Here is a 13,527-nt window from a genome sequence, read left to right as displayed (position 1 = left end):
TTCCCAGCTGCTGCAAGTAAATCACTTCTGCCTAAGTAACAATTCTGAGAACAAGCCGGCAGGTGGTGGTGATGACTTCTGTAGTCAAGAAAGCTAACAGGCAGAAAAACTCTCTTAAAGGAGACCAGTTTCTTGACCCAGAGTTAGAAGGGATCCTAGAGGTCACTTACTCCAACCCCCTTGGCTGAGTGTGGGAATTAGTCAACTACAGCATCCCACTCTGCTTAAAGAAGTGCACGCCTTTTTAAAAAGTGTTTTAAAATTACTGAAAAAAGCATTTACAGGAGAAAAACTTGTGGGGCTGTGCCTTTAAGAAAGGGGGCGGAGCCCCCAAAGCCTGGTTGCAAGTCGCCTTGAACCACAAGGAAAAGAGGGATATAAATGTTTAAACAATAAGTAAATTAATTCAACGTATGTGTTTACTCTGGAGAACAAAGATGTAGTTCTGATGCTTCCCACTGTACCTGTAACACTGCTCTAATCAAGGCCCCTCTATCAAAAGAATCAGAATTACCAAGAACTTTTAATTAAGAGGTTTCGGGCTGATAAGAAACAACAGAAGCTAAGCAATCTAAGGGGGGGGGACTTTTTATAAAGACGTGTCTAGTAATAATGAAGGAAATCTCTCTCGATGCGCAACGTGCCTGTCTGGAGGTATCTCAATGACCTCACAGAGCCTTTCAAAATCAGACCCAAATGCAGTGCAAGTACCAGATGAACATCATCACCAGAGTCCGTCCCAGGAGGATCTTGTATCGGAACAGGTCCAGGATACTGCCCACTTCCTTGTGGGTCCTGTCCGAGGGCAGCGCGAGGAAAAAAGTGCACTTGGGCTTACGGTTCCTCTTTGCGATGAGGAAGAGGGCCTCCTCGGCTTCGCTCAGCCGGCCCTGCGAGTACAGCCAGCGAGGGGATTCGGGAATGAATCTGAAATGCAAGAATAGTTCACGGGCGGCTGTAGGGGTTGTTTCGACTTCTCAGTTATCAAGTACCTCATACTGCAAAGATATTTTGTATTCCAGGAAGAACTTGGGCTGCTTTGCATGGCAGAGACAAGGGAAAAAACTGTGGAAAGGCCCAGCACCCAACCGGGCACTGAGTGTAGCAGATTCTGAGGCCCAACCTAGACATTATGGTTAACATGGAACTGCCACCAGGACCAGCAGCAGGACGCCGACTGTGAGTTCCCTGTGGGGACTCACTTCTAAAGTTCCGCAGGGGCCCAATTTGCATGGGAACTGTGGCACAGGGTTTCCAGCCTGCCCCATTCCACCACTGTCCTACCCCAAAATGGCTCTGAGGCAGCATTATTTGCCCCAGAAGAAATGCATGCATGAGCATTCAGTTCACATACAGCCTTCCCATGGGGCAAATAATATTTCTTTGGGGCTGGTTCAGGTTAAGAAAACAGCAGAGGGAGAAAGGCTGGAGCTCCTCCTTCCCCTGCACTGCAGTTCTGACCAAAATCGGGCCCCCCTGGCACTCTAGAATTGAGTTCTCATGGGGAAGTTGCAGCTAGCGTACAACTGCAAGTCCCTGGGGCAATCATGTATTAAATGTAACATGGAGTTGGGGCCTGATAGTGCCATCGAAAGCACAGTTACACCCTGCTAAGTTAATTGATTTTAATAAAAATGTAACTCTGCTTGGGGGGGGGGAGTAATGTGAATGCGCAAACACAGGCTCTGGCTGGGAGGGCAGGGTAAAAATTTGAAAAATAAATAAATAAATAAATAAATAAAATACCCGACACACTTTATATGTGCATATAATGCAACAGACAGAGTAGATGCCAAACTGGTTGGTGAATGTGTTGCTCTTCTCCAATTCAGAAATGGCTGGTGTCAAAAATAAAAAATCTGACTCAGGTGCGAGAACATCTGTTTTCTCTCCCCCCCCCCCAACTTTGGTTCTCCTTCAGACTTTTGTCAGATGTTAATATTTAGCTTAAGGCATTTGTAAATTGAGGTTATGTTCTAAAATTGATAACCTCTGCCTTTTGTACGTGTTTAAAGTAAACTAGATAAACTCTTCAACATTAAAATGTCAGAAGTTCTCAATTGGCCCCCTCCACCCACTACATATTTATGGGTTTTCAGCATTACGAGGAGATTCAGGAATGCACAGAAGTGTCTTGGGAGCTTAAGGGTTATCTGCAATTCACATCCAGGTGGCCACTGTTTTTTTGGGGGGTAGATGGGGGAGATTAGGTGCCTCAACATCAGCAGTGCTATCAAAATGAAGCCTTCAATTCACTGGTTCAATATACGGGCAACATTTAAGAACATAAGAACATAAGAAAAGCCATGTTGGTTCAGGCCAATGGTCCATCCAGTCCAACACCCTGTGTCACACAGTAGCCAAAACCCAGGGGCCATTAGGAGATCCACCAGCGGGGCCAGAACTCCAGGAGCCTGCCCACTTTTGCCACCTTAAGTACCAAGAAGACAGAGCATCACTGCCTCAGACATAAGAACAGAAGAGAAGCCAATGGCCCATCCAGTCCAACACTCTGTGTCACACAGTGGCCAAAAATACCAGGGGCCATCAGGAGGTCTTGAGAAAGGTCACCTTTGGGCTTACAGTGGCTTCCCTTATGTTCTTATGTCTTCTCTTATTTATTACATTCAAATAGCTAGTGAGGGGCATTTTCCACGTAAAATCAAGCCAACTCAGCATGCGGAATCTGGGACCTAAACACAGACACACACATGAGGCTGACTTTTTCAGACCTTCGGTCCGTACTGTCTACTCAGATTGATAGCTGCTGTCCAAGGTCTTAGAGTGAGGTCTTTCACATCACCTGCTTCTACCTGATCCTCTCAACTGGAGATGCCAGGGACTGACCCTGGAACCTTCTGCATGCCAAGTAGATGCTCTACCTGGGGTTATCAACTCCAGGCAATTTTGGGGATTTTGGGGGTGAAGCCTGGGGAGGGGAGGGACCTCAGCGGGATACAATGCCGCAGAGTCCAACATCTAAGGCAGCCATTTTCTCCAGGGGAACTGATCGCTATTGTCTGAAGACCAGCTGTAATCATGGGAGATCTCCAGGCCCCACCTGGAGGCTGGCAACCCTAACTCTACCCTTGAGCCACGGCCCCTCCCCACTGGCAAGGAAATGGCCAGCAACACATAATCTGTGCATTTAAGACACCCCCCCCCAGCATCAGAACATGACTTAAGGGTTTGTTGATGTGGGCGCTCTCTCCTGACAGATGCTGGCTCATTGTGATGAGAATATCTCGTATTTATCAGCACTGTCACCAGATCGATAGTCTTCCATTTCATGGACACTTGAAGGTTTTCCCAGGGGACTACCCTTCAAAAGTGGACTTTGCAAAGGATTCAGACGGCTCTAGAAGATGAAAAGTCTAGAAGGTAACTTCTTGGGGAAGGGATAGAAATATGAACCGGGGGTGGGGGGTGGGGAAGAGATGAGAAAACCAGGGGAGAAAAATTTATCTGGTGCAAGAGAGGAGCAATCAGCTATCTCAATCCAGTGACAATTGATTCCCACACTTTTGCCATGAACACCGCCAGAAGGATTTTAAGACAGGTCACTTACAGGGAGAGCAGGAAGACCAACGTCCCCTCCAGGTTAACCACAACTGCCAACATCCTCCAGGAGCGAATGAGGTATCCTAACAAAGCGTACTGAGCAATTCCCACAGCAAAGAAGAGGCCACCAATTGATCCTAACGTGCAGAAGAAGGGGGGGGGGAATAGTGTTATTGACCATGCATTGGGACTTCAATAGAAAAGAGGGGGGGGGGGGGAAGGCTACTTGAACAAAGACATAAATTACTAGCAACTTTCCAATAAGCAGTATATAAAACCACCTGCAACCATTCAAATAACACTCACCCAAACATACAAAAAATACTTCACAAAATCTGGCTCAGGATTCTTCTTTTTCCTTTTGCTTTCAAGGTGAAATATGTTGTATTCTGGTATTTCAACATACGTGATATTACTTGCTAATTGTGGGAATATAATTGGTATTTTAACACGATGTCTCTTTTTCTTTGGACATTACCCACCGTGTTACCCGTTTCAGCTTGTTTGTATCTTTACATTTTGTGGAATGGTCCTCCTTTTTGCTGGGATCCGCTACTGTGGATCGCTTCTTACACCATCTCCTAAACAAACATTAGGTACCTCTAACATTTCATACTGTCCTATAAGATACTGTTGTACGACTAGGTGTTAAACTCTGAACAGAGGGTGATCTCCCAAGCGGACAACTGTATTTTGCTCTGATATCAAATACTCTACATTATATAACCAGACATATTCAGGTGGGTACAGCCATGCTGGTCCGAAGCAGCAAAACAAAGTCTGAGTCCAGAGTGGCACCTTTAAGACCAACAACGTTTTATTAAAGGTATAAGCTATCTGAAGAATATCTGTATCTGAAGAAGTGCGTATGCACATGAAAGGCTTATACCTTGAATAAAACTGTTGCTCTTGAAGGTGCCGCTGGACGCAAACTTTGTTCTAGGACGAGAATAGGGCATTTTCACACACACTAAATAACTCACTTCCAATGCACTTTGCAACTGGATTTTACTGTGTGAAATGGCGAAATCCACTTGCAAACAGTCGCTGAAGTGGATTGGAAACGGCATTATTTCGCAGGCGTGAAAGTGCTCTATAAGCACCAGCAGCTATAGCCTCAATGAGGTCAGTTTTTCGAGGTTTGATTAGCAGCGGCTCTTAAGGGTCTAAGGCAGAGGCCTTTCCCATCACCTGCTTCCGGAGCATTCTCACCTGGGAAGCCAGGGATTGGAGCGGGACCTTCTGGACGCAAAAGCAACTGCTTTGCCAAGGGGACCAGCCCCACCCTCGATAACCCTGAGTAACCATTTAGGATTGGAAAAACGAAGTTTGAGTCCAGGGGGGCACCTTTAAGACCAACAAAGTTTTATTCAAGGCATAAGCTTTCGTGTGCTTGCGCACTTCTTCAGGTCTGAGCAATTCCCACAGCAAAGACGGCCATCCTCTCTGGAAGGTGCCATAAAATCTCTTATGGACTCAGGCAGTGCCCTCATAGTCAGGGTGCCATCGAGTCTGTTTCCCCCGTTCTTTTAAAATTGCCCATTTTATACTACGACCCGGGATAGATTTCTGGACTCCCTCCTTTTTACATGGCCGTGGTCTCCCTACGAGCATCAAAGTCCAGTTGCTACTCTCGGGGCAAAACCCTTCTATAACTTTTAGTGTTGCCTGTTTTCTTAATCTGCAATTCAAATCTAGGAAACTATAAACTGGTCATTTTTTTTCTTGCTGTTTCTTTGTTTGTATGTATGACAGCCACATTGTTGATGTACTCCTAAATTGTAATGTACTTTTATCTCTGATATGCTGGTAAAGGTTGTCTGTATGCCACAGCAAAGAACAGGCCACCAACTGATCCTAGTTTACAGTGTGGGGGGGAGCTACTGACCATGCACTGGGACTTCAACAGAAAAGGCAGACCAAAAAAAGGCTACTGGAACAAAGACATAAAAGCAAAAGAAATTTAGAACACTGAAAGCAGCTGATCTGAAGAGGTATGCGTGCACAAGAAAGCTGATACCCAGAATTAAACTTTCTTGGTTTTAAAGGTGCCACTGGACTCCGACGTTGTTCTGCTGCTTCGGACCAGCATGGCTGCCCCACCTGACTCTATCTCCATTTAGGATTGGTTTGCACTAGACCACCGCTTCCCGCCTCTTATTGCCTTAACTTTAATGGAAGTAAAAACCTCATTGTCCCAAATAACAGGTGCTGGCATGTCTTCCACGAGCAGAGTTGTTATTTTCTATCAGAGCAAACCGCATTACATGCAAATCTTACTTGGCATCAGCAGAAGAAGTTAAACACACTGCCCACATCCTGAAAAAAACAGGAGGCTGTGCTAGATTCGAACCCAGGAACACCTTAGAGACCAACAAGATTTTCAGGGCAGAAGCTTTTGAGAGTTGGAGCTCCCTTTCTCAGTGGTTATCTGACAAAGGAAGCTTTGACTCTTGAACGCTCGTATCCCTAAAATCTTGTTGGCCTCTAAGGTGCTCCTGGGTTCGAATCTGGCAGCTCTACTGCAGATCGACACGGCTTCCTCCTGAAACTACCTTTGTGGACAGTTGTGTTGATATGCCAAGCCTATGAGATTCAAGGGGACTGACTCGCTGGCAAAAGACCCCACAGAGTTTTGTGACTGAAGGACTGTTCATGTGCGTGCAAGGAATATGAGGACTATTTTCATGCAGCAAAGTTAGTGACGACTCTACATGCACACCTTGACATGCAAAACACGGGAAGCCAGAGCTAACCACAACTACCTGCAGCGTCTCTGGATACAGTTAAAAAAGACAGGCTGTCAAACTCAGTCTTTAGTTTGCCATAATTTGCAGGGGAGGGAGATTCCTGAGGGGGGGTTGAATGACTTAAGTGTGTGTGAACTGCTCTATCTTAGGTGATGTAACTCTTCCCAAGATACCTCCCTTGTCTAGGGATGACCTTGAAGCCAACTGTGCCTGCTTGTTAGTTTAGATAAAGAAGCCGTATATTCACAGGTGTGTGTGTGTGTGTAGAGAGCACAAAAGCTAGGCAGGATGGTTGTGGAGTGTGAATGGAAGTACTGAAAGGGGGGGGCTCATTTGAACTGTGTATAACTTTGGATTCTCCCGCCAGAACCACAGTTCTGACACGGTGCTGATCTAGCCTGGAACACGATTATACCTCAATAAACAAATCACTGCCAAAGAGAGTGTTATTGAGAGTTAACTCTGTCCAGGAGTCTGACACAGGTTTGCTCTGAAGTGCTAAGAGGTGAACACAGTGGATGCACACAGTACACACAGAAACAGCATTCTCTCTAAGCTGTGCCTGTGAGTGGCCGCTCATTAACACAGGAAGCCCCGCTCAGCAGGATTTCAGGAATCTGGAGCCGCGCAGGGTCTTGGCACTGCCCATTGCCCATTTCAGGATTGCAGCAGTTATTTTCTGCTCAGGATATGAACTGCTCCGCTTGGTAGGGGGGAAAAATTAAGTGGGAACATTGTACGGGAGTGGCCACTGTTTTCCCGGTGCAGGGGGGGCAGCCCTCAGGCATTCCCTGTCTCTGAATTTAGATTTGCCAGAGGCGTCAAGAAACCCACAACAAAGATATGTGAGGTCGAAGCTCTACCTGCCAACGCCCAGTAAGTGGTGCCCACGCACTCGTTCAGTAGGACAAAAGCCACCAGCGACATCCCGCCGTTCATGACGCCCACCAAGAAGCGAGAGACGGCAAAGAACTCGTAGGAAGGGGAGAAGCCATTTGCGAGGGCAAACAGGATGTCAAGGGCAAAACCTGGAAGGCAAACAGAAGGCCCTTCTTCAGAACGTTGCCGAGATGTCTTTTTCCCCACAAAATAGGCTGCTTGTTGACATAACAGAATCTTTTAATGCAGTTTTACACAGCTCTGGAAAGTCTTCAACTCTCGCCTCCCAAAAAAGCACACGATACAATCTCTGGAGAAAAAGGGACACGACGCAGAACACCCCCCGTCCGGCTCACTTGGTGAAAGAACATTAGGAAGAACTTCCTGACAGTTAAGAGTGGCTCCTCAGTGGAACAGGCTTCCTCGGGAGGTGGTGGGCTCTCCTCCTTTGGAGGTTTTCAAGCAGAGGCTAGATGGCCCTCTGACAGCACTGCTCATTCTGTGAACTCGAGCAGTTCACGAGAAGGGAGGGCGGGAAGGGTTGCCTCAGTGCATAGTTCTCGTAGCCCTTTCTTACATGCCCAGGGAAATGTCGATCGCCACTTTGGGGTCAGGAAGCAATTTTTCTCCAGGCCAGTTTGGCCAGGGATCCTAAACGTGTTTTGTCATCTTCTGGGCATGGAGCGAGGGGGGGGGGGGTCACTGGCAGTGTACCCGCTAAGCTGAGTTAGTGTGAGCTAGCTCACAGTTTTTTAGCCTCCGGCTCACACCTTTTTGTCTTAGCTCAGGAAGGATGGCTCCAGAGCAAACTTAATTTATGCAGCAGCCAAATCACTCGCTCACAACTTTAATGCCAGTAGCTCACAAAGTCGAATTTTTGCTCACAAGACTCCACACCTTAGAAGGAGCATTAGTCACTGGGGGTGTTGGGGGTGGGTGGGAAGCATTTAAGAATTTCCTGCATTGTGCAGGGGGTTGGACCAGATGACCCTGGAGGTCCCTTCCAACTCTATGATTCTAAGCCCAATGTCACAGCAGCCACACACTATGGCTACTTCTGTTTGGGTTACCCACGGGGACTCGCAGAGGGGATTCTACATAGCTGAAGCCTGCCAGAGTACATATGTGTGAAAACTGGGACTGGGTGACTTGCTATGGGGTTCCCTTCCTTTTCGATCTCTGCAAAAGCTGTGGATGTTCATAGGCAGTCATGGGGGGGGGTAACATTGGGACTGCTGTGCAGTTTATCCTCATCCTGGGGGCAAGAGGGGAGTCGGGGGGGCACTGAGAGGAGAAGGAGGAGAAGAAGTGGAGGAGGAGGAGATTGGATTTATACCCCACCCTTCACTCGGAGTCTTAGAGTGGTTTACAAACTCCTTTCCCTCTCCCTTCTCACAACAGGCATCGTGTGTAGTAGGTGGGTCTGAGAGAGCTCTGAGAGAACTGCTCTTTCAAGGACAGCTCTGATGGAACTATGGCTTGCCCAAGGTCAACCAGCAGCTGCAAGTGGAGGACTGGGGAATTAAACCCAGTTCTCCCAGATTAGAGTCCACGCTCTAAACCACTACACCAAACAGGTGGCGGCGGTGGGAAGTGCCATCAAGTTGCAGTTTTCAGGGCAAGAGATGCTCAGAGGTGGTTTGCCAAGGCCTGCCTCTGCCGAGCGACCCTTGGTGGTCTCCCAGCCAAGTACTAATCAGGGCTGGCTACACAGACTTCCGAGATCAGATGACACCCTAATCTTAAAGCCACTGGAAGGCTGCCGGAAGGCGAGACTGGAGATTTTCCTGACTCATAGCTCAGTCTCTCGTCTACTTTGAGACTATTTTGAATCCTAAAATTATTGGTGAGAATGAGTTTAAAGGAAGATCTGGCTCTGCAGAGGCCCAGGGCTGCTAGAAAGCCGCAGAAAATGGGCACGTTGATGCGGGAGTCCAATATTCTGAATTCAGCAAGGTTTACTACATAAAGGTCAGGTCTCTGGGGAACGGCAACCAGACAGGAAAGGAAGAAGGAGGGGTGGACATGGATCAGACCTCCCCCACTCCCCCCACCACCACCACAGCAAGGGTGGGAAAACGACACTGCTGATGAAGGGCCATCTCCTTCCATATGTCTCTGTGCACCAGCCATGGTCACGAGGCAGCCATCTGTGGGCTACCCCCGCACTCAGGGTGGCCTACGTAGCATCGACCAGAGCCCGGACCTTTTCCGTGGCGGCTCCGGCTCTGTGGCCTGGGCTTCCTGAAGACATGACCGGGGGGGGGGCTCTTCCTTGGAGATCTTCTTCAGGAGGCACCGCAAGGCCTGCCTGTTTGTCAGGGCATTTGAGGGGGGGGGGGGTTTAAATGGCAGGCATCTTCGGGGGAGGGGAAATTTGGGTCTGCCATTTTATTTTTGGTTCTAACTGAAAAGGTGTCGAGCTGCTTTTGTAAGCCGCCTCGAACCGTGAGGGAAAGGAGGCTTTAGAAGTGTTTTGATAAATAAATAAATAAAAATTAGCCTGGGGTGGGAAACGGCACAGCTGCCTCCCAGCCACGCCCCCCTTTCCCCTCTGCGGAACGCGAGGAGGAGCCATGTTCGCCTCTGGCCAAAACCAGCCTGCGGCAGTTCTGGGATGTGGGGCAGCTGAGCTGAAGGCCAAGCCACCCTCGCAACCCCTCAGGACAGGAGAGGTGCCTCCTCAGGACACTCATCCCTGTGGTGGAAGGAGAGGGAGACGGGGCGGGGCATGTCGAGCCACGCAAGCCGGCCGGCCTTCTTCCGGGTGTCTTGGGGACACAGGCTGTCTTTCCCAAAGCATATTTTGAGAAAGTCACCTTTTCTGTATAGTTGGGGTTTCCTCAGGTAAGTAAAAACTCCCCACCTGTCTGTCTGGCCCCACGATGTGGCTTTAATTATCCGCTTGGGAGGACAGGTGCTTGGCTGTTAAAGGGAGTGAGTTTAATAGAAGACATCTGTGATGAATTTATATTGGGACAGCTGCAAGACCTTGGGACAGACCGAGCTGATATTTAAGGTACTGAGGGCAGGAAGTATGGGAATTGCAAGATGGGGGGGGGGATCAGATGACATAAAATAAATGGGATTTTAAATGCAGCAATAGCTTAAGAAGTCTGAACTCATCATGTCTTTCAAAAGTTAGGAAAGGCAAAAGTAATCATTTGGGTTTGGAACCGAGGCAAGATATTTTACTGGGAAAGGGAAATTGTTGGTATCAGGGGCTGAATTAGGGGACAAAGTTAATTTAATTTATTTATCGTATAAATTCACATTATGGAGAATGATATGGTGTGTGATTATTAAGAGACTGCATCTTTATTTAAAAATATTTCAAAGATCTTCTGGGCCATCTAAGGTGCGGCCTATCAACTCAGCAGCCACCCAAGAATCATTGCCAGAATATGTAATTCATCTTTGCTAGAAGAGAATTTCCCCGTGGGTAACTGAAGGAGACTGTTCTGAAGGTAGGTAAAGATAAAGGTTTCCCTTGCTCGAAAGCCAGTTGAATCCGACTCTAGAGTGCGGTGCTCATCTCAGTTTCCAAGCTGAAGAGCCAGCGCTGTCCGAAGACATTTCCATGGTCATGTGGCCGACATGACTAAACACCAAGGTGCACGGAACGCTGTTACCTTCCCACCAAAGTGGTGCCTATTTATCTACTTGCAGTTTCTTGCATTCGAACTGCTAGGTTGGCAGGGGCTGGGGCCAGAGACGGGAGCTCACTCTGTCATGCGGCACTCGGGTCTCAAGCTGCTGAACTACCGACCTTCCTGTCTGCAGTTCAGCATCTTAACCACTTGAGCCACCACAGCCCCTGTTCTGAAGTTACTGTGTTTTAAAGAAACTCCTGCTTTGGCTGAGGAAGATCTACCCAATTGCAGGCCTGCCTCAAGCTTCCCATTGGGGTGGGGGGCAAGTCTGACCTGGATAGCCCGGGCTAGCTCGATCTCGTCACATCTCGGGAGCTAAGCAGGATCAGCCCTGGTTAGTAGTTGGATGGGAGACCACCCAAGACGTCCACGGTTGCTCCGCAAAGGCAGGCAATGGCAAACCACCTCGGAACGTCTCTTGCCCTGAGAACCCAGTGAGGTCGCCATAAGTCCGCTGTGCCTTAGCGTCAAAAAAAGGGGCAACTCAGCCGGTGGTGGCAGAGAAACTCCCGGCGTACCTGGCTGACCTACCTGCCCTTGACTCGTCTGGCTTCAGGACTGCTTCTGGGACCAAAACAGCTTTAATTGCTCTAGTGGATTAGCTCTGTTGACAAATGCCTTTTGGCTAATCCTTTTAGACCTGCAGCTTTTGATACTGTAAACCAAATTTTATTGGTGCACCTGGAAAATGGGGTGGGAGTGACAGGGAGCACCTGCCATTAGTTTTGACCTTTTTTTCTTCCATGTTGGGCACAGAGTTTTGACCGAAGAGGCTGAATCATGAGTATGGGACTTGAAATTCAATGTCCCGCTGGGCTGTCTCCTCTCAACACTGCTCCTTAGCATCTACATCAAGCCACTAAACTGAGAGCCAGTTTGGTGTAGTGGTTAGGAGCATGGACTCTAATCTGGGAGAACCAGGTTTGTTTCCCCACTCCTTCACATGCAGCTGCTGGTGTGACCTTGGGTCAATCCACAAGTTCTCTCAGAGCTGTTCTGTCAAGAGCAATCCTCGAAAGAGGTCTCTCAGCCCCACCTACCTCACAGGGTGTCTGTTGTGGGGAGGGGAAGGGAAAGGAGTTTGTAAGCCGCTCTGAGACTCTGAGTGAAGGGCAGGGTATAAATCCAATCTCCTCACTCTTCTTCTCTTCTAAATGAGATCATTTGGAGATCTGGAGTTGAGCATCACCAATATGCTGACAACAGCTAGCTGTACATATTTATATTTCCAGAAGCAGCTCTCAGGGCCCTGAACCGGTGCTATGGTTCTGTCTGCCACCCAGCAGATGAAAGCAAACCAGGTACAATTTAATCCAGATCAGAGGGGAGGCCATGTCGGCTGGGAACACTCACTTACCCTTTGTGGATGGGATGGTGTCAGGATCAACAGCATGCAAAACTCCACACACGTTCCAAGGAATCGTTATGCTTTATTAGTCTACAGGTCTGTTGCCAGCTTATACAGGTACATTGTTAGGAATAACTGTGAAGGCTGAGGCATCAATACATATACCATGATGCTGCAATGGGCTAAGCAAATGAAATTCAAGCATGCACATGAGAAATCTCCCGCCGGGATATTACTTCATGAACAGGAGACTCTCCGTACACCATGAGAGCAGAAATATTCACACCGACAGTGGAATGCAAGCCCTCACTTCTCCTCAAGGTTAAGCATATAGCACAGTCTGGCGGCCAGTTCGCACGGCCCCATGAGTGCCGCCCGATAGTTGTTTACAGTGGTTAAGCCAAGCAAGCAAGCATGCGCACATGCGCTACGGACAGGGAAGAACGAAAACAAGGAAAACATGGCAGCTAGCTGACAGATGGCCGATCGTCATCCAATCACGTTAAGAGCTCAGAAGTGCACCTCGGCCCAGCCTGGCTAGTGGAGAAAGAGGGCTGGAACAGTTGCCAAGTGCCCTTTTTTGCAACCTTGTCTCCCCTTATGGAGTCGGTCATTCCTGGCAACACTGACCCACCCCTACACAACTTTTAGGCTAGATTGCTGCGGCACACGCTGCACGGGGCTGTCCTTGAAAGCTTCACCTACTGCAGAATGTGGCTGTCCATCTTTGGACCGGGACCAGTCAGCTGCTGCATACTGCACCAGTTTTAGAACTCCAGAACTGGCTGCCTTACAGGCAAGGGTCATTTCCTGCAGGAGTGCACAGGAGCAGAGCTCCGGCAGTAAGGAGCCCAGGAGGCGGGCACATGCAACAAGCCCCGCCCCCTGCTCCCAGCAGCCCTCAGTCAGGCCACAAGGAGCAAGAAGCAGCCAGGTAAGTTGCAGAGGGCCCCCCCCTCTTTCAGGTACAAGCTCTCCCTCCTCTGTGAGGAAAGTTTTGCACGTTTCCCCCCCCCCCAGTAGCTAGCAATCCAAAACAGTCCAGTGGCGCCTGAGCGGTGGGTGTTGCCTTCTGACACACTTCCGGTGATGTCAGGGGGTGTGGCATATGCAAATAAGTTACGCTAATGAGTCATGCTAATGAGCTCCTGCACCTCCTTTTCTACAAAATGACCCCTGCTTACAGGGTTCCAGGCTCAGTTTGCAGTACAGATTCTTTTGAGCCCTTTGTGGCCCAGATCCACACATCTGACAGAGCACCTCTCCCTTGCAGACATGTTTCAGCAGCCCACTTATGTGACTTCTCTATCGCGGCACTTGCCCTCCGGGATGCTCT

The 13,527-nt window shown here is 48.6% G+C and overlaps 1 protein-coding gene across 1 annotated transcript in view; it reads right to left on the bottom strand.

The window, feature by feature from the left end:
- SLC22A15 (solute carrier family 22 member 15) overlaps positions 1-13,527 on the bottom strand; it is a 56,055-nt gene that overhangs the window by 21,108 nt on the left and 21,420 nt on the right. Inside the window, exons 4-6 of the mRNA XM_015410017.1 lie at positions 7,175-7,339; positions 3,569-3,698; positions 712-927 (exon numbers count right to left, since the gene is read on the bottom strand). Of these exons, the coding sequence (XP_015265503.1) occupies positions 712-927; positions 3,569-3,698; positions 7,175-7,339 (511 nt within the window). The remainder of the gene's footprint in view (positions 1-711; positions 928-3,568; positions 3,699-7,174; positions 7,340-13,527) is intronic.

This window comes from Gekko japonicus, unplaced genomic scaffold (genome assembly GCF_001447785.1).
Source record: "Gekko japonicus isolate JY-2015 unplaced genomic scaffold, Gekko_japonicus_V1.1 scaffold170, whole genome shotgun sequence".
Taxonomy (NCBI): domain Eukaryota; kingdom Metazoa; phylum Chordata; class Lepidosauria; order Squamata; family Gekkonidae; genus Gekko; species Gekko japonicus.
Note: the sequence above shows the minus strand (reverse complement) of the source record. Positions and strands in the feature narration are given on the sequence as shown.